The sequence below is a fragment of the Peromyscus maniculatus genome, chromosome 22 (genome assembly GCF_049852395.1).
Source record: "Peromyscus maniculatus bairdii isolate BWxNUB_F1_BW_parent chromosome 22, HU_Pman_BW_mat_3.1, whole genome shotgun sequence".
NCBI classification, from domain to species: Eukaryota; Metazoa; Chordata; class Mammalia; order Rodentia; family Cricetidae; genus Peromyscus; species Peromyscus maniculatus.
Genome location: NC_134873.1, coordinates 14,139,471 through 14,164,305, shown reverse-complemented (window position 1 = coordinate 14,164,305; position 24,835 = coordinate 14,139,471). Strand labels below are relative to the sequence as shown.

The 24,835-nt window shown below is 48.9% G+C and overlaps 3 protein-coding genes across 14 annotated transcripts in view; 1 reads left to right on the top strand and 2 right to left on the bottom strand.

The window, feature by feature from the left end:
* Hnrnpm (heterogeneous nuclear ribonucleoprotein M) overlaps nt 1–7,021 on the top strand; it is a 47,351-nt gene extending 40,330 nt beyond the window's left edge. For 4 of the 5 annotated variants that reach the window (XM_076559592.1, XM_076559591.1, XM_006990862.4 and 1 more), the window contains 4 exons: nt 518–571; nt 2,803–3,605; nt 4,350–4,401; nt 6,599–7,021. In XM_076559592.1, coding sequence (XP_076415707.1) covers nt 518–571; nt 2,803–3,605; nt 4,350–4,401; nt 6,599–6,762 — 1,073 coding nt within the window. In that variant the 3' untranslated portion in view covers nt 6,763–7,021. Of the gene's footprint in view, nt 1–517; nt 572–2,802; nt 3,606–4,349; nt 4,402–6,512 lie in introns of all 5 variants that reach the window. The other variant, XM_076559593.1, reaches the window with a different exon arrangement.
* Nucleotides 7,022–7,623: 602 nt separating this feature from the next.
* Pram1 (PML-RARA regulated adaptor molecule 1) lies at nt 7,624–21,621 on the bottom strand. Of its 8 annotated transcripts, XM_076559590.1 has the most exons (11): nt 20,523–21,090; nt 14,775–14,883; nt 11,045–12,548; nt 10,896–10,959; nt 10,745–10,821; nt 8,581–8,638; nt 8,373–8,478; nt 8,089–8,251; nt 7,977–8,010; nt 7,864–7,898; nt 7,624–7,783 (listed from the first exon to the last, which is right to left on the bottom strand). In XM_076559590.1, exons 2-11 carry the CDS (start codon nt 14,775–14,777, stop codon nt 7,746–7,748), a joined length of 2,082 nt encoding a protein of 693 aa, XP_076415705.1. In that variant the 5' UTR covers nt 14,778–14,883; nt 20,523–21,090; the 3' UTR covers nt 7,624–7,745. The 8 variants fall into 8 exon arrangements, with proteins under 8 accessions (XP_076415705.1, XP_076415701.1, XP_076415703.1 ...); XM_076559586.1 differs by lacking the exons at nt 14,775–14,883; nt 20,523–21,090 and adding exons at nt 9,812–9,874; nt 21,574–21,621 and having other exon boundaries at nt 8,373–8,638; XM_076559588.1 differs by lacking the exons at nt 14,775–14,883; nt 20,523–21,090 and adding exons at nt 9,812–9,874; nt 21,574–21,621 and having other exon boundaries at nt 7,624–7,898.
* Znf414 (zinc finger protein 414) lies at nt 20,738–24,082 on the bottom strand. Its single transcript, XM_006990865.4, has 7 exons — nt 23,964–24,082; nt 23,029–23,311; nt 22,693–22,800; nt 22,486–22,591; nt 21,703–22,037; nt 21,574–21,624; nt 20,738–21,152 (listed from the first exon to the last, which is right to left on the bottom strand). Exons 1-7 carry the CDS (start codon nt 23,964–23,966, stop codon nt 20,824–20,826), a joined length of 1,215 nt encoding a protein of 404 aa, XP_006990927.3. The 5' UTR covers nt 23,967–24,082; the 3' UTR covers nt 20,738–20,823.
* Between the last annotated feature and the right edge of the window lie 753 nt (nt 24,083–24,835).

Genomic DNA, 24,835 nt, shown 5'->3' with positions numbered 1-24,835 from the left:
TCAACATCATATCCTGCTTGTTCAATGGGTGCTGATTGTCCTCACCTCCTGTCCTGTACAGCTACAACTTTATTTTGGTGGTGCAGAGAAGGGTGGAGTCTGTGCAGGCTTCAGGCTCCTGGGTGGGAGACATGGAAAGGCCTTGGTTTCCTGCCCACTGGGGAAGCCGCAATACTAAGTGTTGCATCTATAGAAAACTGCTACTGATCAAGAAGGGTTGAGGGCCCTCTTCTCCTGTCTTTGAGTTTAATTCATTAATACACACCATTCCTCTCTGCTGAATGAATTTGCAGGCACCCCTGCAAACTGGGTTTGACTCTGAAGCTATAAGAAGTCCTAGCATGTGGCTCTCCTGTTTTCTGTAAAATGATTTTATGTATGTTTCTCAAACCCCTTCCCTTTTCTTTAAAAAATAACAACAACAACAAAAAAAAACTATTATGCTTCTAGAATATAGTGATCAGGTTTGTGTTACAGAGAAATTTGTCTAATTATTTTTTCTTCCTGCTTTCCTTAGAAATCCTAAGTAATGCACTGAAGAGAGGAGAGATCATTGCAAAGCAAGGAGGAGGTAGGAATCATTTAGGTTGATGTTTTGTGTTTTATTGTTGTTGTTATTAGAACAGGCATTTAATGGGGACTCAACAGTAGTGTGACAAACATGGGATTTGACACAGGCTACCCAGGGTAGGAGCAGTCACTGACTTTTTGTAGCTGTGTGGCTTTTGGCAAGTGACTATACCTTTGTAGTACTCACCTATACAGTGCGGGGAGGGAATAATAGGTACCATCTTAGAGGGTTGTAAAAGAGCCAGTACATGTAAAAACTCTTAACCTAATACCGCCTAATACATGACAAATGCTTGTGAAAACATGCATGTGTGTTCATTAGAAAGACTCAAAGAATGAGTATCTATAGGCCCGGTGTCCATTGTTGAGTACTGCAAACATTTTGGTATATTGTCTTCCATGATGCTTTTAGGGGCTCTTAGAATTAAATGAACTGGTGTTTTTTGTTTGGTTGGTTTTTTTTTTTTTTTTTTTAAAGATTTAATTGTTGTTGTTGGTGGTGGTGGTGGTGTGTGTGTGTGTGTGTGTGTGTGTGTGTGTAGGTGTGTAGGTGTGTAGGTGTGTGTAGGGATGTGCACATGAGTACAGGTGCCAGTAGACAACAGAGGCAGAAGATCTCCTGGGAGCTGGAACTGTAGGTGCTTGTGAGCTCTGTGATGTGGATGCTGGGAACTGAATGAATTCTGAGCCAGCTCTCCAGCCCAAACTGTACCTTTTAAGCCCAATATTTTTTTCCTCCAGCCTTCAAGTTTGGCCTTCCTTTGGTAGCCCACTTGCAAGGCATTTCTATGGGGGCTTTGCTAAGGTCTTTTCCTGATTCTGATGGTGTTGGCACGGGGCTGCCAGCATCATTGCTACACTATATGTTAAGCTAGAACCTTTTTCCCTCTCGCAAATGTGTAGAAGTTACTTTCTGAGCTATTTTTGTTCTGAAACACTAACATTCTTGAAGTTGTGCTTCTTTTTTGTCAACCAGTGTGCTGTATTTCAGCTACAGAAGTGGGCACAGAGAGGTGAATTGACTTGTGCCAGGCCACACAACTTTTGGCGAGTTACATACTATTATAAAAATTGCTGATTGTTCCTCTTGTTGAATTTCACCCTGGATCAGTAATAGTCTAGCTATGGGTTAGACTGCTATGTTGAGAGATGAGCACTATGAAACTCGAGTTTTGAGCTCTGCATGGTGAAGTGGTAGGTCATGTATGGCCTTGGTGATGGAGCCAGACCTTCCCTGTCCAGGGGTGCAAGCACCATGGAATGAGGGTCATTGTGCACTGGTCACCGACCCCAAGGCTTCTTCGAGAATTGACCCTGCTATGCAGTCAGCATCTTTCTTCCAAAACCAATGAAATCAATATACATAAGCTATCAATTTTCCTCCCAGAAGGAAGTGTTCTAAGAAATGGACAGTTTGTATGCATGTGTACACTGAGATCTATACGGACATTTTTGTTTTCTTTATCTTCTGCTCACATGGCTGTTTAATACCTTTGTGCCTTGGAAGCACTAAGGAAATGCAGACAGACTGGCTGTCAGCAGGGCATCTTAAGAGGGATAAATTAAGGGAGGATAAAGGTTGTAAGTGACTTTGCATTATCTCCATGTAACTCTTATCTGTTACCCCGAGTTACTGAATATGAAGTTTTCCGAGCTTCTTTGAGAGCATTTCTCAATGTCTGCTGATAAGAAACTACAAAGTTTTCAGGAATTGATGTGTGACTCATAGGTTTGTTATAGGTACCAGCACGAAGGTGAAGTTTTTTGGTTTTTGGTGGGTGGGGTTTTTTGTTGTTGTTGTTTTGTTTTTTTGTTTTTGTTTTTGGTTTTTTTTTTTTTTTGGTTTTTGGTTTTTGATTTTAGGATGTAGTGTTTTCTCTGTGGTGTATCCCTGGCTGTCCTTGAACTCAGTTTGTAGACCAGGTTGGCCTCAAATTCACAGAGATCCAACTGCTTCTACCTTCCAAGGGCTGTCATTAAAGGCATGAGCCACCACCACCCAGTGGAGGTGAATTTTTATTCCTTCAGTTTTATTATGAAATTTTTACCTTTGTTATGGAGTGAAAAGGATAATTGTGGATATCTTGTTGCTAACATTGAGTTTTCTTAATAGTAAATTACTTTGATTTGTGTTTGAACTTGGGATCTGAAGCACCCAGACTGGCTTGCATTGGTATATGAATACCTACACAAGTCCCTGACTTCCACTTGTGCTTTTTATTCCTGTTTCAGGTGGAGCTGGAGGCAGTGTCCCTGGGATCGAGAGGATGGGCCCTGGCATTGACCGCATTGGCGGTGCTGGCATGGAGCGCATGGGCGCAGGCCTAGGCCATGGCATGGATCGAGTGGGCTCTGAGATTGAGCGTATGGGCCTGGTCATGGACCGCATGGGCTCAGTTGAGCGCATGGGCTCCGGCATTGAGCGCATGGGCCCACTAGGTCTTGACCACATGGCCTCCAGTATTGAGCGCATGGGCCAGACCATGGAGCGAATTGGCTCTGGCGTGGAGCGCATGGGTGCCGGCATGGGCTTTGGCCTAGAGCGCATGGCCGCGCCCATTGACCGAGTGGGCCAAACCATTGAGCGCATGGGCTCTGGTGTAGAGCGTATGGGCCCTGCCATTGAGCGTATGGGCCTGAGCATGGATCGCATGGTGCCCGCAGGCATGGGGGCCGGCCTGGAGCGCATGGGCCCTGTAATGGATCGTATGGCCACCGGCCTGGAGCGAATGGGCGCCAACAACCTGGAGCGCATGGGCCTGGAGCGCATGGGAGCCAACAGTCTGGAGCGCATGGGCCTGGAGCGAATGGGCGCCAACAGTCTGGAGCGTATGGGCCCTGCCATGGGCCCGGCATTGGGCGCTGGCATTGAGCGAATGGGCCTGGCCATGGGTGGCGCTGGAGGTGCTAGCTTTGACCGAGCCATTGAGATGGAACGGGGCAACTTTGGAGGAAGCTTCGCAGGTTCCTTTGGCGGAGCTGGAGGCCATGCACCTGGAGTAGCCAGGAAGGCCTGCCAGATATTTGTGAGAAATGTAAGTGGTTCTTCAGGAGCTCCTAGTTGTTGTTCTGAATGAGGTGGTGGGGAAAATCAGTGGACTGAGCGATGTAGACCAGAGGGAAGTCGAAGGGAGAGCTAGGTAGCATGCCCATCCCCAAAACTGGGCTGGAGGTTGAGGATTTTCAGGGTCAGGCATGGTGGCCCATTTCTTTAATCCCAACCACACTCTAGAGGTAAAGGTTAGTTGGTTCTCTATGAGATCAAGGCTAACAAGAGCAACCAAGTGAAATACAAAATACAAAGAAACAAAAATACAGTAGTCAGGCATTTGCCTCTGATATGTGAGGCAGTAGAGTAAACTGAGCTCTAAAGGTCTGTGGTTTCTGATTCCCTTGACTTGAGGAACACTTCAGTCTTGGCACAGTGATTTAGAGAAAGGTGGTTGTGATTGATAGAATTACACTGAATGACTGAATGGGTTGCCTACTCAGCTCTTAGGTCATCCCCATAAGCTAAAGACTTGTTTTGTTTCCTGCTAATTGTCATAAAGATGTCAGCCTGCCTCTCTGTCATGAGAAGTGGAGATTTTTTTGAAGTTGGGGGGACTGCTGGGGATTAAATCTAAGTCTATACACTTACTAGGCAAATCACCCTACCTATGCCTAAGCTATACACCCATCCCAAAGAAACCTTCAAGTCATATTCTCGTATCTATTGTGATATCTGTACATTAAGATTTGGTTGCATCACAGATTGGTCTGCCTCTTTTTTTCCTCAGCTCCCATTTGATTTTACATGGAAGATGCTAAAGGACAAATTCAACGAATGTGGTAAGTGTCTGTTTGAGAAAGGCTCTCTATATGCATTCCTGTGTTGTGGCTTGTTGGTGATGCTGTTGAATTGGAGCAATGACGCTTCCTTCCTAGCCTTAACCACTGACCATGGGCTCTAGAGCACCAATGGGCCTTGCCATTGTTCTGCCTCTGCAGGTACTCAGGCAGGTGTTGGGTGTCCTGGTATGTGTCATGCTATGTGCTCATTTCATCCTTTATGAGACAGTCTGTCTCTATTATAACCTAAGCTGGACTTGAGTTCATGATTCTTTTGCCTCTGCCGTCCATATTCTGGAACTAGAGGCAAATGCTACCACTCCTGTTTTCTTAGTTTGAGAGGAGGCAGTATTGTCATTTTTACATAAGAGTCAGCAAAGCCACCTTCCTAAAGTCACAGATTTGTAAGAGGCAAAAACAAGTAATTCCAAGACAAGTTGCCTTCCTCCATGAAACCTATAGCCAGTTTGGTTCCCCCAGAGCACTCACGCTCTGCAGTTACAGGTCTGGGCACACAGTATGGGATGAAAGTCTCTGATTGTGGATTCATAGGCACACTAGGCAAACTTTCTGGAAAGCTTCCTTGATGACCGAGATGCAGTCTTCCCCTGCTACCATTGCACCTTCTCAGCTAAACCAAGGTCTAGGTGCTACTCGATCAAAACACCTGTTTTTTGTTTTTTCATTCAGAAATGGCTTACATTTTAGTGTTTTTGATGCTTTCCCCTGTTTTTTGGGGGGGTAGCTGTAGAGTCAAAGCTCACCTTCTTGCCTGGTTCTTTGATTCTCTCTACTGAAAATTTCACATCAGTCATTATTGTAACTAGATATTATAAAAACTCAGGTTGGAATGTGCCACTTATCCCACCTCTGAGAATATGCAAATTCAAAAGCTTTTGAAAACTTGGTTCCATCTCCCTATTGCCCTTGAACCGGTGACATTCTGTTTTCTTGCCAGAAGATGGCCTTCCCTTATCCCTTTTCTTTTTTACTTCCCCTTTTCTCTTTTTTCTTTTTGAGACAGAATCCAACTAGCCCAAGTTAGCTGCAAAATCATTGTGTAGCCGAAGATGATCTTGAACTCTTAGTTTTATTTTAATTTTTTTGAGATTGGGGTCCTAGAAATCAGACTGGACCTTAAACTCACTATTATGTAGCCAAAAACAACCTTGAACTTTTAGTCCTGCTTCTAACTCCTGAACGCTGGGGTTACAGGGGTGTGCCACCATGCCTAGTTTGTATAAGTGCTGGGGCTCAAACCCAGGGCTTTGTGCATGCTAGGCAAGCAGTGTATCCACTGAGTCTTATCCTCAGTGACCTTGCACTCTTGCTCCTACCTCCACCTCCCAAGGGCTGGGATTACAGGTGAGCCACCTTTCCATTCTTGTTTTTGTCTTCCCTCCTTTAGTTCTGTCTTGTCATTCTTTTGAGGCTGGGTCTTGCCATGTAGCTCCAGTCTGGCCTAGAACTCAAAATCTTGCTTTAGCCTCCCAAGTTCTGGGTTGCAGATGTGTACCATTGTGTCCTGCTCTGTCAGGAATGTTTATTCTGATGAATTGCTACTTAATATCTTTCAGAACTTTATCATGAGAAGCCACTGGAGTGTCATCTCTCCCCAAGCCATTAGTAGCAAGAGAATTAAGAGCCTAACAGTACTAACGTGTCTTTGGCTCTTACTCTATTATAGACCCATTTATTGTACTTGACACATACCTGGGTACTTAATAACCTGGGTGCTTACAGGTCTATGAATGGATATGTGTAAGCTACTCACTAAGTATACCTGGCTTACATTGGGGCAGTATAGAGTATCATATTGGCAGTGGCTCTTGTGACTAGATGGTGGTATTCAATAATTAAGCCTCTAGAATATAAATATAAAGTTGGCTCCACATAGTCCCCTCTTGGTGTAACTTGCTGGAGCATAAAGGCAAACATTTGAAGCTGGTTGGCAGGTTCTTCACAGAAGGTTAGGCTGTTGTCCTGCTTGGAGAACAATGGCAATATAGTGGAGGGGGCTGTAGTTGCTGGCGCCATTCGTGGTGTTCTGAGCATTCACTTCATGTGCAAGGGCCTCTCTCCTTTTTGACTCTGTCACCGAAATCCAACAGGTGATCTGGACTGAGTGGAGCCCAGACTGAGGCTGAGCTCTGGGTTTGCCTGATGCGTGTGGTCTCTTCTTCCCTCCCTGTGCCAGGCCATGTGCTGTACGCCGACATCAAGATGGAGAACGGAAAATCCAAGGGGTGCGGTGTGGTTAAGTTTGAGTCTCCAGAGGTGGCTGAGAGAGCCTGCCGGATGATGAATGGCATGAAGCTGAGTGGCCGAGAGATTGATGTTCGAATCGATAGAAATGCTTAAGCAGTTGCCTTTTTTAAACATCAATACCAGACCTCTGAATTTGTATTTTTCCTTGTTAACCATTTTAATTTGTTGGCTGGATGTATAAAGATGTTTAAAAAATTCAGTTGCTTTTTGGGGTAATCTGAATTAATATTTTAATGATTGGGGTTCCATTTGACTGTTTGCATTGAGATTGCAATGTGCGCAATTTTTTTTGTAGTTGTGGCATCTTGTTGACATCAAATATGACTTTGATAATAAATACCAGTTCCTGAAAGTGGCTTGCTTTTTTGTGTGTGTATTTGTTTTATGTTATAGAGATGGCCATCTGAGGTCTGCAGAGCTGGGGCAGCTTGTACTTTTTCCTCAGAGCTGTGACCTCCAGGGATCTGATTCCATTGTTGCTTGTCTGTGGGCTCCAATCTTCGGAAAGCAGACTCTGGTTATAGTAGGAACACTATAGTACAGATCCTAAAAGGTCTTCATCTTCCCAGGAGTGATAATAGCAATCCTGAAAGTCATTCTGTGGCCTTATTCTCAGGCACTGAATGAAGCTCACTTAATTTTGGCTTTTCTTTGTTCAAGCCCACTAAGAATGTCACTGTTTGGAACACACTTCATGTGATGTCCTGTTAGTCAGGAGTCCCACTAGTGAAAGGCGGTCATAGACTCGCTTGGCAACACTTGCTTCCAGCCTACAAGGAGTTTTGTGATACAGCTACTGGTCATCTAGGGTGTGTGGGGGTGAATCCTTAGCAGCTCCTTTCCTATGGCGCAGACAACTGATTTTTCTTTCTCTTCAGTTTTGATGCCTAGCATGTGCCTGTATTCTGTTGTGTGTACCAGTCAGGAAGGAGAGGAAAAGACAAGAAGCAAGGATGTTTTAAAAACGAGTTTTATGTGGGCATGTACACTTGGGCTTGTTTGCCAGGCTGAGATCCAAGGCTCCTGAGTAAGCAGTGACTAGGTTGGTGGTCCTGGAACCCACTTGTCTGTCTGCCTTACTGTCCCTGAGGAAACGGTTGGGTGTCCAGAGGGTCTGCAAAGAAGGATGAGTTCAAGTGATCTATGCCACAGAAGCATGATAACAAGCATCCCTATAGGAGTCACTGTACATACCCCAGAAGCTGACGTCATCATATACTTCTGTTTCCCTGGCAGAGAGCACAGTATAGTCAGTAGGGGGACAACCCTGGTGTTCCCCATTCCACCCAGGCAGGACCAACACTTACAAGGGCAACAGTGCAATCCTGGGTACATAGCCATCTGCAGGGGAGAGTAGAGTGGATTCTCAACCCTAGAACCCCTCCCTCATTTCCCTACATGTGGGCCAAGCATACTTACACTTGCCCTTGGGGTCCCGGCACAGCATCTCATCCTTGTTAGTAAACTCGATCACCTCCAGGATTTCTCCACGCCGGATGCCCAGGTGCTTACCACCACCACGCCGGGTCTTGGCATTGGGATCAATCATCATCTTTGTGTGAATCACGATCTCACCTTCAAACTTGGGGAGTATCATGTTAAGACTCTACTTCTGCTGTAACTTTGATTCTTTCCTCAGGATGGAAGTCCTGGGCCCTGGGTACCAGTCCTCCCAGAATTCATTCTTTGCTCTATGTTCTCACCTTGAACTTCTTTCTAAACTCTCTTTCAGCTTTCTCTGCCTTCCTGATCTGTTTCAGCAACTTGGGGTCTGTGAGTGGCAGCTGCTGTGGCTGAGTGGCATTCTTCCTGGAAAACCCAGACATTGGGGTATTTATAAGTAAGAAGTATGCCCTATCAAGAGTCCCAGAGCTTAGCCCAGCCCTGTAACACCCTGTTTGCCCCATGTACCTGAACTCTGTGTTCTGCTGAGGCCATCTGGTGGTTTGCTGGGTAGACTGCACTTCATCTGAGGGCATTGGACAGAATCAGGACAAAGGCCCCCAGCTTTGTCTCTACCCTAGTGACTTGATGTTCTGTCAGTCCTCAGGGCTTCCCTGTATTTTGACCACTTCTGTAACTTTCTCTGAGGATTCATCGGTTCTTGTGGGTAAGGTTTACTTTGGTGAGGAAAGGCTGAGAAGTTGGTCAACTGTCTAAGGCTACCCAGCTAGTAAAATTGTAGAGATGGGATGGATTTGTAGGCCTTTGGTTTTGGTTTTTGGTCTCACTGTATAGACCAGGCTAGCCTGGAACTCAGATCTCTCTGCCTCTGTCTCCCCAAGTGCTGGCCACCATGACCAGCTCACAAATTGTAGACTTGGGGAGCTATTTTGCTTCTGCCTCCCAGAATATGTTGGGAGTTACAATAAGATTTTGGATTCAGAGCTAAAAACAAGTAGACCAGGCTGGCCTTGAACTCAGATCCACCTGCCTCTGCCTCCCGGGTTCTGGGATTAAAAACATGCACCGCCACCACCACTTGGCCAGGGTGGGGTTCTTAGCCTGAACTTTCTGCTGCAGAGACTGAATGGTAGGGTTTCCCAGAGGAGTTGACTTACACCACTTCCCAGCAGTAGGCTAGGCTTCCAGAGTGAGTCCAACTGTTGGCTGAGGACTTGGGTGACAGCCACTTAAAGATCAGGGTTAGGGCCTGAATCAGAGGCCCCATTTTGTTAATGACCCAAATGTTACTTTGGACCAACTATCTTTTCTGATGAGCACACCACAGAGGGGCACCTGTGTCATACCCAGTCAGTGCTGAGATTGATCTCTACTCTCTAGGCAGAGATCTGGGTCCTAGCCAGAACCTGCACTGCACCACCTACTTTTCTCATCTGCCTCAGCCTTGAGTGGTTTCACAGCTAGAAACAAACTTGACGGTGGCAATACTGGGCCCTGTGGTTCTGGATCATCCTGCAGCTTGTTCTGAAGCATGCCACTGATAATCTTCCTTTCCTGTTGGTCTACATATAATCTTGGAAAGGCTGGACCCTGCGTCTCCAGGTAAGTTCCCAGCTGACAAAAGACGGGGGGGGGGGGGGGGGGGGCGGGGGGGGCGTGTGTGGCTGTCATGTTTCAAAGGAACCTAAGAGGAGGGAGGTGCCGGTGGTCCCAGACCACTCTGTTACTAGAAATATACCTCTGAAATGCTCAAAACAGCCTTTGAGAGACTCTGTGCCCACAGGATGGCTCACACATTGCACTGAAAGGAGAAATTTGAGAGAGGTCTGATACTTAGATCATGATCTTGAAAAATGGTGGGTAAAAATTGGGAGGAGGTTACTGAAGCAGTGTGTGTGTGGGATAGAGGATAGTCTTTTAGGTTTAAAGGTTCTAACCCTGGAAACTGGCTAGGGCTCTGACCAACCTCTGCAAAGCTGACACCCCTTACCCCCCAAACCGTAGAACATCCTCTCAACAGAAGCACTAGGGGCCCTCTATAGATGGATCAGGAGAAGCAAACAAAAGGCCCAGAAAGGAGCAAGGGCTGGAGAATTTGAAGGTATCTGGCTTTATACCAGGACCTCTAGCTGGAACAGTGAGAGCCAGCATATCCCAAGGCTAAAAGTCCCTCCTAGGAGCCCCAGTAAGACAGTTAGGGAATAGCTAGGGGAGGTGGGGCTCAGCTGGAATCCCCCACAGCTCTAGATCAACTGGCTGGGCCTAGTCTCAGATCTTTGAACTTCCTCATTGGTAATGGGGTCACAACTGCCTTGGCTGTGGCTGCAGAATCATCAGAGCTCTTTCATAGAAGCCCATGTTGTTACCATAGAGACACCAATCCTGAAACCCTTCAAGAAATTGACTTAGAAAAAAGGCAAAGAACCTTTTGCTGCACTGCTTCCAGCCCACACCTCTCTACTGATTCCAGGCATACATCTTGCTGGGACATCCTCTGGTGGGTGGGGTTTGGGTGCCTCTGGGCTTCCCCTTCCTCACCATTCTGCTCACCCAGCATCCAGTCTGGTCTGGATCACTTTGTGGATCACTTAAACCTGGATCCTGAGAGAATGCCCCTTTGCAACTTTTTTTGGGGGGGTGCCCAAGCCAACCACCTAGACCATCTACAAACCTCTGCCTCTGGGGCTGAGACTAGAGTCGCCTGTGGCCTCTACAGCATCATACAGTTCATAGATCTCGTCCGGGTTCCTGCAGAGATAGCTGAGATGAGGGCCTACTTTTACCTTACACCCCATGCCTGACCCCTTTCTCCCCACACTCACTGTGAGATATGTTGAGGTTTTGGGGATGGGAAGTGGGTCACAGAAGAGCCGGTCTTCAGTACAGCTGTGGAGGAGAGAGCATGGGAGGGAAGTGGCTCTATCCAGATATTTTGTCCCCTCCTCTGCCTGATCCACCTACCCTAACTCACCTATGGCTGTTGCTGAGCCTCTCCGGAAGCTTTGGATATTGATGGGAACAGGCGGTAATGGGGGCTTGACTGGAGGGGATCCCAGGCTGCTGGCTGAGGGCAGAGGCCGCCTCCGGGGCAGTTGCTGGACTTGCAAGTCTTCTGATCTCCAGCGGGGTGTCCCAGGGACTCCATAACCAGGGCTGAGGGGGAACTGGGGGCTGGAGCCCGCAAAGGCAGAGGGCAGAGAGCACTCCGATACTGAACCAGGAAGCTTGGGCTTTCTGGGCAGACCCTTGGGAAAGTCAGGCTGGAAGAACTTGCCATGTTGAGGCTTCAGAAACTTCCTGGGGAGTGAGCTGAACTCAGGCTCTGAGGATGTTCTAGGGAGATGACCCAGTTCCAGCTGTGAGGGCTTTTTAGGAAGCACTTTGAGGTCTGGGTGCTGAGGCTTCTTAGGGGCTTTTCGGACTTCAGGCTCTGAGGATGTCCTGGTAAGGTCACTTAGCTGGAGCTGTGGATGTTTTTTGGAAAATGCATGGAAGTCTGACTGTGGGGAGTAAGATGGGAGATTGTATGACTCAGGCTTCCAGGGGGGTGTCTGGGGGACCTCATAGGACATGGGCTGCTGTGGATACTTTGGGCAACCAGTGGCCTGAGGATGTGGAGGCTTCTTGAAGTTCTCATTGAACTCAGACTGCAGAGACATCTTGGGAAAGGTACTGATGTCAGACTGTGGGGAGTGGGGGTGAAACTCACTGGTCCCAGGCTTGGAGAGGGATGTCGGAGGAATTTGGCTGGACTGTGTCAGGGACTTCCTAGAGAAACCAGCAGCCTGAGGCTGCAGTGGCTTCTTGGGAAAAGTACTGGACTCAGATGGCAAGGACTTCAGAGGGGCCTCACTGGGCTCAGGCTGCCAGAACTTCTTGGGGAATGTAATAGGTTTGAGCTCTACTGGGGGCCTGGCAGGATTGCTGAGCTCAGGTTTCAGGGGCTTCTGGGCAGGTACACTAGGCTCCTGGGGCACCTCAAGCTGTGGAGACTTATTGGTGAGCTCGCCAAACTCAGGTTTGGGAAGCTTCTTGGGGAGATTAGTGAACTCAGGCTGTGGGGGTTTGGGGAGGCTGGCAAACTGGGGCTGTGGGGGCTTCTTGGAATCTGTGAACTCAGCCTCTGAGGGCTTCTTGAGACCAGTGAACTCTGGATGTAGAGGCTTCCTTGGAAGATCTTTGAGCTCAGATTGTAGGGGCTTCTTGAGTAGATCAGTGAACTCAGACTGCGACAACTTTCTGAGAACCTCTGACTGCGAAGTCTTCTTGGGGAGGTCTGCAAACCGTAGCTGCAGGGGTTTTAAGGACACTGTACTGAGCTCAGATTGTGAGGCCTTCTCACTTAATTCAGTCTGCGGAAACTTCTTCGGGAGTTTGTTGAACTCAGGTTTTAGGGTTTTTCTGGACGGTTCTCCAGGCTCTTGCTGAGAAGCCTGGAACTTAGCTTGGAGATTTCGGAAGTCCTGATTGCTTCCCTAGGAAGACATGGATCATTCAGGAAGTCTCATACAAGGCAGATGGAGAAACAGCTAGGTACCTACAGATACAGTTGGTTGTAGACACACAAACCCATCACCCTCTCCATTCCCTTAGGCTCCCATTCTACTGTTGCTTCCTCCTCTACCTCAGCCAACTTCTCTTTTTGGGTGAGAACTATTCCTGGCCTCGGATTCCTGGAAACCACACCCTCCTGACTTCTCCACCTAAGCTGTGTCTAACCTCACCTCTAACAAGACCTAGCTCCTGATGCCTCTCTACTAGCCCATGGCTGGGACACGGTATTTCCAGTTAGTGATACTTGCTTCAACCTTTGCACCTTCTGCTCCTCGTTGGTTCCCTCTTTGCCCCCTGCCCAACCACTAGGTTCTCCACAGTCCTTTTTGTTCTGATTTCAAAATACATCCGGAATCCAACCACTTCTGTCACCCCAGCTGGAGGAACTGACCCCCTCAGCCCAGAATACTGTAATGGGCTCTTCCCAGGTCTGCTGCCCTAGAGGAGGCCTGCTGACTCTCTGTTCCCAATCTCTCAGTGAGTTTTCATCTCTCCAGGGAAAGCAAACAGTCCTGAATGACTCAGCAACTTCCCTATCTCATAGCCTCTGTCCTGTCTGTAATGCATACACCTCAATGCATGAGTCTCCGCTTCCTCCTCCATGTCTTTGTGACAATATTCCTTAAGGAGATAGCACTATTTTAAGTCAGTGTCCCCTCCCCAGTTGTCCGCTTTCACCGCCCTACGTAACTGTTCTCTTTATATCTTCCATCACCTATCAAATTTCTTATTTTCTGCTTTAATGTCTTTACAAGGTTGTTTTGGGGGTTTGTATTTTTGTGGTGTTAAGGATGGAACCCAGTACCTTGCTAAGCAAACTCTGTAGCATTCAGCCTCACACCATTGACTAGGGTTTTTGTCTTGTTTATTTATTTTTTAATTTATTTTTGAAGTAGGGTCTCATATATCTCAGGCTTGTTTCAAACTTGCTATGTAGCTGAGGATAATGAACTTCTGATCCTTCTGCCTCCACCTATCATGTCCTAGGATTACAGGTGTGTGCTGCCACACCCAGTTGGACTAAACCGTCTGCTCAGTAGGCAACGAACTTGTCATGAAAGCCTGTGTACTTGAGTTCTATCCTCAGTACCCATACATAAAAAAGCAAGGAACAGCACTTGTAATCCTACCTCAGGGGAAGCCTACAGAGAAGGCCCTCTAGGGTTTTCTGGCCAGCCAGGCTAGCTAAGTCAACAAGCTCCAGGTGCAGTTGGAGACTGTCTCACAAAAGAAGGTAGAAAGCCATCAAGGAAGACCCAACCTTCACATTCATGTACACAAATACAGCTATCTACTTTAGGCCCTCTAGATCACCAATGACTATGCACATAGTAGGTCCTCAGTAAATATTTACAGAAATAAAAGTATATGCAGGACTATAAAGACAGGCACACATCCAATCTAAGATGTATGCACAGGGAGGCTTACAACATGACCCCTTCCCCAATGAGGACTAGCAGGCAGGCTCTCCACATGAGGACATGTACTATATGACATGTTCAGAACATCCCTGATGCTCTCAAAGCTGGCCATTTGCCATAAGTTACAGGTACAGGTAGATACACAAGGCAAGGCCTTCTCTGGGGGGCCTTCCAGCCTGTCTTCACTTAGGGTCAGAAGATTGGAGGACAGAGAGGGCAGAACCTTGTAAGCCTATCTGACATGGAGGGATTCAGAAGCACCTCTAGGGAGGAAGCAATTCTTGCCTAGAGTCAGACATGCCTTTGTTGAAGCCCCAGTCAGCCAGTGAGTTGAGGCAACAGCTCTAGATGACCACAGGGATAGATAAGGATTAGCAGAGCATACTTGGGTGACGACTGGCTGGGGACCAGGCTGGGGCAGCAGGTGCATGACCCACTTAGTCACCCCACAGGAAGCCTCTGGTCTCATCCCAGGTGCTGACCTGGGGTGAGGGGATATCATTCCAAGCATACTAAACCTCCCCCCCTTGCAGTCACAGATCCAAGCCTGGTCCAAAAGAGCTCAAGCTATGCCTTGACTGTTCTCAATCTTTTCATTCCCAAGACTGTTCCCATCTCTATTCTGCCAGGCTACCCATGGGGGAATATTTACCAGTTCCCCAGTTTTTGCTTATACCCATTGTTTCCTGGCCAGAACGGACTTCACTGGGGGGCTTGGGGACTTACCATAGCTTCTGGGGATGGTGGACCACAGGGTGAGTGGGCTCTGTGCTTAGGCTGCTGCTTTGAGGAAGTATCTGGTTTCTGCTCCACAGGCTGACGCACAAAGTAGGGGCTGTCGGGGTGGGGAGGGCAGAGGAGGAAGGAGGCGGAGATGGCCTGTCTGTTCCCTCCTTGAGTTCCTGCCTGCCTACTATTGTCCCCAAGCTCAGGTAAACAGACCTAAGCACATCTCTAATGCACACAGTTACTAGCTGTCACTAGCCTCTTGATTCCCTACTGTCCCCTTTACTCTGAACACATTGGAGTCTTGACAGGCTTTGATTCCAAAGAACCAGGCAAGCCCAAACTCAGGACAGCCACAGGGACAGAGTACCTGAGTGGGGATGCTATGGTTTGCTCTGGGGCTTAGGAAGTCTCTGTAAAGAGTTAGAGCTAGGATATGGCTGGTGCAATGGTGAGGACATATTTGTCCTCCTGTGTTGCTTCATCTGCCTTCCTTGTTTCAACACTTGTACTCTCAACAGGACTTCCCTGTTAAGGTAACAAATGCCCCACCGGCCAGGGCTGAGCACCCAAAGCATAAGGCTCAAGTGGGATAGCAGATTTGGGGGTGGGTAGTGTTAAAGACTTGTCACTGACTGAGTGAGGGAATATTATTGCCCTTGTGGTGGGGGCGCAGAGGCAGACAGATCTCTGTGAGTTCAAGGCCAGCCGGGGCTACACAGTGAGACTCTGTCTCAAAAAACAACAGAAAAAGTTGAGACCCTGTTGAAGCAAAATAGCATAAAATAAATCTGAGGTTTTAGCGCTGTTGGTAGAGTACTTGTATAGAACACACAAAACCTTGGGTTTGAGTTCCAGAACCATATAAAACAGCACTTGGATGGCACATGCCTTTAATCCTAGCACTTGAGATGTAGAGGCAGGTAGATCTCTATGAGTTTGAGGCCAGCCTGGTCTACAGAGTGAGTACCAGGGCAGCCAGAGCCATATAGAGAGATCCTGTCTCGAAAAACAAAACAAACAAAAACCAGTGCTTGGGAGGTAAAGACAGGAGGATCAGAAAGTCCCATCGTTTGATGCCATCCTGGTTTAAACCCAGTCTTAAAAAATACATGTTTTGGTTTAGGTGACAAGTCTGCTATTGGGTGGTATGAGACTGATGGAATAGCAAGAACATGTATAACTCTTGGGAATGAACCAGTTGAGGTTTCATAAGCTTATTTAAACAGAAAGCTCAAACAGGGAGACAAGCCTCCTTTATTTTAGTACACAGCATCAAGATTCTGATGCCTGTGTATTTCATATTGGGTCATAGTTCCCAGAGGTTGATCTGCTTTTACAGGAGTCCCAGGTAGACAGGGATAACCAAGTCTGTGTTTTTTGAGTTTCCAGAATCTTGGTGAATGGAGTCAGAGGTAGGGATATAAAAGAAGCCACACCTATAATCCCAGCTACTGTGGAGGGTAAGGCAGGTGGATCACAAGTTCAATTCAGGTTTGGTAATTGAGTGAAGACCCAGTCTCACAACAGAAAACAATGGGCCAGTGAGATGGCTGGGGGTGGTGTTGGTGGTGTTGGTGGTGGTAAAGACACTTGCTATATAAGCTCGATGACCCAAGTTCAATTCCTGGAACCCATGTAAGGTGGAGAGGAAGAACCAACTTCACAGCTGTCTTCTGTTATATACACACACACACACACATACATGCACATAACACAAACATATTGGTTGAGAAGCACACTGTAGGCACTCAAGGCCAGCACAAGCTAAAGGTCTAAATGACAGCTGGGGATCCCCCAGGCTAACCACTCTGTGGAGCCTGGTAGACTGAGCAGGGGCACATGCAGGGTGGTCTGTAAGTTCCCAGCACCAGGGGTCTTACACTCTGCATGTGGCCTGCATGACCATGACCAGGTGGCCCTAACTGAACTATGGGGTCAGAGGCCTGAAATGATTGAGGGCCAAAGAAATGAACACGGTGTGCCTGAAGCAGTGTGGTCCAGGTTGCTGAGATGTAAAAGCTGGGATCCAGGACCGTGGCCAATCTCCACTTCTTTTAGCCGGGGTAATAAGCAATTTGGTGTCTCTCAGGTGACAAAACTGCTGGTGGATATTTGCCTAGTGGTGGCCCATCACCTTGCCCTGCAGACAAGTAAGTCTCCAGGAGTTACTCAGTCAACTTCAATCTCTGAGCAGCTGTGCAGGAATGTGCTGCTCTTCTCCCACACAGACGGTTTACAGTGCTTCTTGTTGGAAAGCTGAGGCACTAAGAAACCTCTTTTTTTTGGGGGGGGGGGTATCTAGGAGTTGAGGGCAGAATACTCTGTAGGATCCCAGCTTGAGTTTGGGGATTATGGGAGTTCAAAAGGAGCAGGTGGTGGGGTGAGGGCAGTTCAGCAAGCTTTCCAGAAAAGCAAAGGTTGGGCATGTGTAAATCAGGGAGGATAGGCAGGTGGTTTGGGCAGTGAATTGGATGCAGTGGAAATTCTGTAGCTCCCTGGTATCTGATCCCCAATACTCAGTTCCTGGGATGGGAATCACTGAGCAGACATTTTCCAAATCTCCTAGTCTCCCCAAAGTGTGAGAAGGCCCTCTAGGAAATGATATCCCCTCACTCCAGGTCAGCACCTGGGATGAGACCAGAGGCTTCCTGTGGGGTGACTAAGTGGGTCATGCACCTGCTGCCCCAGCCTGGTCCCCAGCCAGTCGTCACCCAAGTATGCTCTGCTAATCCTTATCTATCCCTGTGGTCATCTAGAGCTGTTGCCTCAACTCACTCGCTGACTGGGGCTTCAACAAAGGCATGTCTGACTCTAGGCAAGAATTGCTTCCTCCCTAGAGGTGCTTCTGAATCCCTCCATGTCAGATAGGCTTACAAGGTTCTGCCCTCTCTGTCCTCCAATCTTCTGACCCTAAGTGAAGACAGGCTGGAAGGCCCCCCAGAGAAGGCCTGGCCTTGCCTTGTGTGCGTATGTGTGCGTGTTTGCAGAGACTCAAGGTTGCCACTGGTGTCTTCCTCTATTCTCCAAGTTAGTTTTTGAGACAAAGTCTCTCACAGAACCTGAAGCTCACTCTTTTGGCTAACCTGGCTAGCCAGGAGGTCCTGGGTCCCTGTCTCTTACCCCCTTCCACTTCCCATTAATCACTTGCTATTTATTCTTTTACTTTGGTTTAATAAACTCACTCATTCAAAACCAAAAGTATGGCTGTTGTACTTCATTCTCTAGATCCTACAAACTGTGAAGTTTGGTGAAGAGAAGACAGGAGGGCTGTGACAGGGATGTAGGGCCTAGAGGAACCCAGCTTAGCAGGTGAGTGGTATCTTGGCTACAGATACCAGGACAAAGAGGTGATAAAGGATAATTCTGATTTAGAGTTAGGATACAAGGGAGTGCTGAGTGGGACAGAGTGGGGTGGGTTTTTCTTTTCCAGATTGTTTCCCAGAAGCGGCAGCTATAAAGAGTACCACCATAGAAGATGGGGAGGCTTGAGAAGCCCCATGGGCTACTAAAACTAGAATCTGTGTTCATGTGTATTGTGTGTGGGGGGGGGAGGTGGGGTACACATAATCAAGCCCACACATGTGGAGTCCAGACAGGATAGTTAACATAGGATGCCTTCCTCAGTCACTTCACTTTCTTTTGAGACAAGGTCTTTCAATGGAACTCACTGTTAACTGTTTCAGCTAGACTAGCTGTCCACTAAGTCTCTGTAGTGCCGGGTTACAGACACATGCCACCATGCCCAGTTTTAAAATGGGTGCTAGGAATCTGAACTGGGATCTTGCTTCTACCTAGTATAACATCTCTCCACCCTAAGAACAGGAGTATTATCCAGACAGTAGTAGGGGCCAGTGAGGAGCACTGGTGAAAGACTGCTTCTATGGATGCTCCGACTGCAGTAGAAGATGCCTGAGCTAGACAGGTAATATCCTCCCAGTGATGGCTGAACAAAGAACTGGACAGAATTCTATATCCAAGAGGCATGGCCTTTCTGGCTCTGGGCTGGAACAGAAGCAAGGCACCACATTTTCTCTTTGTGTGTGTGTGCGCATTATGTATTCCATATGTAGCTGGGATGACCCTGTATTTCTGATCCTCCAGACCCGACTCTCCACTCCTGCCCAGTTCTGGAAATGCATGCCTGCATCAGCACTCCTGGTTTATCTGGTGCTGGGGATAGAACCCAGGGCTTTGTGCATGCTAGGCAAGCACTGTACTGAGCTACATCCCCATCCTTGGTACATTGTCAAACAGGGACCTCAAATTCTCCAGATCTGGGGCTGGGGCAGAAGCCAGCAGCAGAAGAGGATCTGCAAACTGAACGGATGAGGATCAAGTTTAGTTCTCCATCCTGTCCTGCCCACCCCTCAACTACAGCCACGAAGGCGTTCCTTTCCCTGTGAACCCTTTGTCCTCAGAATCGGGGCTCTATCCACGATAGCTCAGAGCTTACTTAGATCTAGCTTCCCACACTGCCTTCCTCTTTTTTTTCAAGACAGGGTTTCTCTGTGTAGCTTTGTGCCTTTCCTGGAACTCACTCTGTAGCCAAGGCTGCCTCCCGAGTGCTGGGATCAAAGGCAGTGCACGACCACTGCCCAGCGCCTTCATAATTCTTGATGCTTAAAAAAGAAAACAAGCCAGGTGACGGCGGCGCACGCCTTTGATCCCAGCACTCGGGAAGCAGAGGCAGGTGGATCTCTGCGAGTTCAAGGCTTAGCCTTGGTTACAGAGTGAGTTCCAGGAAAGGTGCAAAGCTACACAGAGAAACCCTGTCACGAAAAAAAAAAAAACAAACCAAAAAAAAAAAAAAGGCTCTTTAAGCCAGGGGTGGGGGTGGCACACGCCCTTAAAACCAAGAACTAGTGAGGCAGAAACAGGCAGATCTCTGTGAGTTCAAGGCCAGTATGGTCTACAGAGCAAGATCCTGGACAGGCACAGAGAAACCCTGTCTTGAAAAATTCCCCCGCTCCCCACCCCGAAAAAAAATTTTTGAGACGGTCTTGCTTATGTAGTTGGCCTTGAAGTTAAGTGATCCTTGCAGGTCTGCTTCCCAAGTACTCGGATGTACCACCATGCCTTGGAGCTTTTTTCCTGACTGTTTTACTGTACAGCCTGGCCAGAACTTGTCCCTTAGATCAAGCCTTGAATTTAAAGAGATCTACCTGCCTCTGCCTGCCAAATGCTGGGATTAAAGGTGTGTGCTACTATGCTTTAGGAGGACAACTATAGAGAGATGATTTTCTTTCCCACCCCACTGAGGGTTCTGGGATCAAACTCAGGTCATCAGGGTTGCATGGGCAAGCACCTGAACATGATGAGCCATCTTACTGGTCCCACTTTTTGTTACTATTTTTCGAGACAGAGTTTCTGTGCAGCCCTGGCTCTGTAGATTAGGCTGGCCTCAAACTCACAGAGATCTACCTGCCTCTGCCTGTTTTTTGTTTTTCAGTAAAGGAAAAGCACCTGAAAAATTCTATCCTATCTGGTTTCTGGAAGTTGTGGAACAGAATGGTGGGCACTGGCTGTCCCTACCTATAGCTGACTAGGGTGGCACTGAGGTGGAGACCTGGATTCCAGGGCTGAAGTGCCAGGTAGACATTGACAGGAGTGCTGAGGGGGTCAGGTCCTGTGAAGCTAATTCTAAGTCCCCCTCCCATGGTGTGTGAGCACCCTAGACCCAGTAGGTGGCAGCCTACTGCTTATTTGAGGGGAGGGCAGAAGAGGGCTCAGTCGTTAAGAGCTCACCTTCGTTCTGCTCTTGCAGGAGACTCATGTTTGGTTCCCAGCACTCAGGTTGGCAGCTCATAAGAGACTGGGAATCTCATACCCTTTTCTGACCTCCATGGGCATTGCATTCATGTGTATACACACGTGTACGCACACATACACACATAAAATAAAAACATAAAAGTAAAACCTTATCTGAGGGGCAAGGGACCCAAGACACAGCTCAGGCTGGCTCATCTTGCCTCTTTTATTGTCCCCTCCCTCCTCAGATTACAAAATAATCTTTGCAGGCCCTTCCACCCAGCCCAACACAGCTGGTTCAAAGCTGTGAGAAAATGGGACGCTCCCCCTCTGACAGTTGTGACACCCCAGGAGCAAATGAGGTTGGGTTTTTGTGGAGTTGAGGAGGGGGCAGCTGAGCTTGGGCCTCACCCCTTGCCTCTAGCTCCATGCCTGAGCATTCCTCAGCCTTACTCGCCTGGATTTTGGCATGAAGGGACCCAGGCGCCGGGGCTGTGGGGGCGCCGGGGCGGTGGTCCTGGAGGTGTAGTGTCATGGCGGGCCGTGAGGCCGTGGAGAAGTCACACTGCATGCACGAGTAGCGGCCACGCGTGTGTTCCCACACGATGCAGCTGGGGGCCACGTACCCTGCAGGCAGGCAGGCAGGCAGGCAGGCCACGGTTAGTCCGGGGTTTCACCCCAGAGGACCTTTCCACCAGGGATGGTGGATGTTGACCAGTGCAGATGAGACTTTTCCCTATGTCCATCCCCCTCAGCTTCCAGGGTCCAGGGAGGTTGGATCCTTTCTCCTGGGTTTGACTGCCAATCACTGAAGGCAGTCTGACTCCCATCCCTGGACCTCCACATAAAGGACCACTCAGATATGGAAAAGGCGCAAGTTTTACACAGGAAGGCCGGCGCAGATGAAGGCATAGGTGCCAGTCTTTTTAAAGGTAAAAATCATGTATTTTAAAGGACAGGCACTGCTGCTTCCAAGCATTCACAGGGCCCATGCAGGACATAGGAATGAAGGCCCCTCCACCCTGCCTTGGTGGTCACCTGCACCCACCTGAGGGCGCATCAGAGCCACCCTGAGGTCTTCTGGGACTTCCAGCAGCACCTTCAGGAAAAAGATAGGTCAAGTTCAGAAGAGGGATAGGTCCAACCAGCTTTGCAGGCAACTGGCTCCCATACTCACCTTGACTCTTTTTCCAGATGGCAGTGCTGGAGGCTGGTGGTCCTGGAGCAGCAGCCAGGAATGGGCGCAGTCTCGGGGGACTCAGGCCAAAGGGCGCAGGATTCAAGTAGGGAAGGAACGGCCCAGTGGGGGCAGAGGTGAAAGGCTCAAGTAGTGGGAATGGCAGGCTCAGAGTAGACGAAGGGTCGGATTCTGGGGGGCGCTCGGGCACAGGTGGCTCTTTGTCCAGGGCAGGGGGTGGTGGCGGGGCTGGGCTCTGAGCATGCTCTGCACAAACATGAAGATGCTTGAAGAGCGATCGGTGAGTGCGGAAGCGCAGGAGGCAATTCTCACACCTGGAGGTAGGCACAGGGCTGGACTATGTCCTGGGCAACAGGAAGGGGCCTATCCATTGCTCCCCAGGGATCAGGATATGAGAAGGGTATCTAGGTTGAAATCTCTGTAACTCTGTGCTCAAATGAAGGAGCTTGCCCTACACACTCTCCCTTACTGAAGTCTTGATCCTTCCCTACCTCTCCAGCTCGGAGCCTCAGGCTTCAATTTTACTTGGGTGCCCAGTTTACCAGTAAGAAGTGAGACAGAACCACAGCATGTATACCCTGCTGCTTCAGCTGAGCCTTCAGCCAGAGTGACTTACTCCTATTCACATCGGCCTTCCATGCACTGCTGGGGCTGGTTTCCCAGGCCATGCTTATGTTCCGAACCCACCCCTCCTCCACACACACACTAGGAAGGGGCTAAAGATCTGGAATCAATAGAGGGGAAGGAAGGTCAGGGCCTCACTTGAAGTAGCGGTTGGGCTTGTAATGCAGCTTGCCGTGGGCTACCAGCTCCTGCATGCTGGGGAAACTCTCAGTGCAGCTCAGGGCTGAGCATCGGAAGAGTTTGCCTGGTAGGGATGAAGGGCAGGTGTGGAGTGGGATGGTTAAGACTGACCCTGGGGGCTGTCTTCCACCCTATCTTCCTCACTATCACCAGCCTTCATCCTACCTTCCAGTGACTGTGTGGGTGGGCAGTGGGTACGGAGATGCTGTGCCAGATCACGAATGCTGGGGAAACTGAGGCAGCAGCCAGGGCTAGAGCAGGGTATCTGTTTCCCTACAGGATAAATGGGTATCATCAATTTTTCCTTACAGACCTTCTCCCCATTCCCAAAGCCGTGAACTAGCTCCTCCCCACTGCTAGAATAAATTGCCTGGAAAGGCTGGATAGGTTTGGTTGCTACACCTGACATAGACTTGATGCTCAGTAAATGGTGAGGAATTCCCCTAGACTGCACCATCTCAGTCCTATCAAAGGACCTATGAAGTCCCCATCACAGATCACCTGGTGGAGGACGTCGTCTGGGCAACCTCAGGTCCTCATTGGTCCCCACACCTGTGCTGGCTGAGCCAGGCTGGCAGCTGTCTACGGCTGGGGTAGCAACCTGCTGCGGAGGTCCTCCACGGTCCCACACTGGTGGTATGGCTGTGGGGTTAGGACCTGACTCCCCCACAGAAGAGAAAGTGGCTGTAGCTGTCACATCTGGAGACACCACCTCCTTGTCAGTCTCACTGGAGCTGGACTCTGCAGTGGCTAGCATGTCCGGACTGGGCTTGGACGGTTCCTCCTGGTGCAATAAGTGGCTAGAATAAGGCTGGGATCAGAGTGTGCCTAGGACAGAGGGAAGTCTTTCCACTTCAAAGGTCCACAAGACTCAGGGTTTCTAACTCCCTCCCACTCCCACCAGATATTACCCAACCATTTCACTTTCTGAGTCACCAGAAAGATGCGTTAAGGGAGATAAGGGCAGACTGAGCTGTCTCCTAATTCCAACTGCAGAAGGAGGTATATATCAGGGATTATGCATAAAAGAGCATCAGCATCAGCATCCCTTATTCTTTACCTTTGGGAGGAGAGAGGCACCACAGGGTGAAGGCGTGGCCTAGGGGAGAGGGCGAGGGTCCGGCCTGGGAGCAACTTGGAAAATGCCACAAGGCCTAGAGTGGATTGTGTGATGATGGGGAATGCCGGCCGAACTAGAGCTGTGCAGACAGACGATCTCGGAGATGCTCGGGGCCAGGATGTGTGAAGTTTAGGGGCTGAACTCGAGCAGAGTGGGCGTGGCTCAAGCAAAGCAGACCGCTCGCTAAGTGACAGTCAGCGGCGGGAGGGAACCCGGATGTGGGGGCGGGGTCGGCTGGAGGGGGTGCGCGCCGCAGGACCGCTCCCTGTCAATACCCGCTGCTTCTCCGCGCCCGCGTGCCGGGTGCCGCGCTCACCATCCTCCACTCAGTTCGACCTCTGGTTCCCGTGCCTTCGATGGCTCCGGCTGCAGCAGGGGAGACTTCCTCGGCGACGCGAGCTCTCGATCACGTCGGCGCCATTTTTTCCGCTTCTCAGATCTCGCGAGATCTGGGGCGTGGCCTAATCCTGGGCGCCTCTCTAGGAGGAGGGGACTGAGCTTAGACTGCTGTTCTTAGGCAGGTGAGAGTTTGTAAGCATAATTGTAAAAGCAGAAGGCAAAGATCCTACATGAGAAATCTCTCCAGGCCTCAGCGTCCTTGTCTGCAAAATGGGCACCTTTATCTTTTTCCTGCAGGCCCCATAACCAACTCTGGAAAGGCAAAAAGGCACTTTTTCTTTTTTTTGTATACTAGATCAGGTTGACCTCTAACTCTTAAGTCTTTCCTCCTCAGCCTTCAAGTACTCGGATGACAGATGAGTGTTTCCACACTCTATGCTTATGATTGGGCTTACTTTTAACTGGAAATTGACAGTCTGTTCTTACACAGAGTTTGACCTTGAATTTGGAAGCTACCACACCAGATTTTAGGCGGTACTAGGTATCGAACCCAGAGTTTTCATGTATGCTAGGCAAACACTCTACAAACTAAGCTACATCCTTAGTAATATACATATACATATGCAAGTGAATGTATGTGTGCACAGATGTGAGCAGGTGAATGTGGAGGCCCAAAGTAAACACTGTCTTCCTCAGTTGCTCTCCACTTAATTTCCTGAGGCAACGTCTCTCACTGAAGCTGGAGCTCACCCACTAGTCTGGCTTGCTGGAAGATACTCTGTGTCTACCTCCCAAGTGCCCCAATTACAGGTAGCTGCTGTGTCTCCCACCCAAGGAGTGCCAGGGATC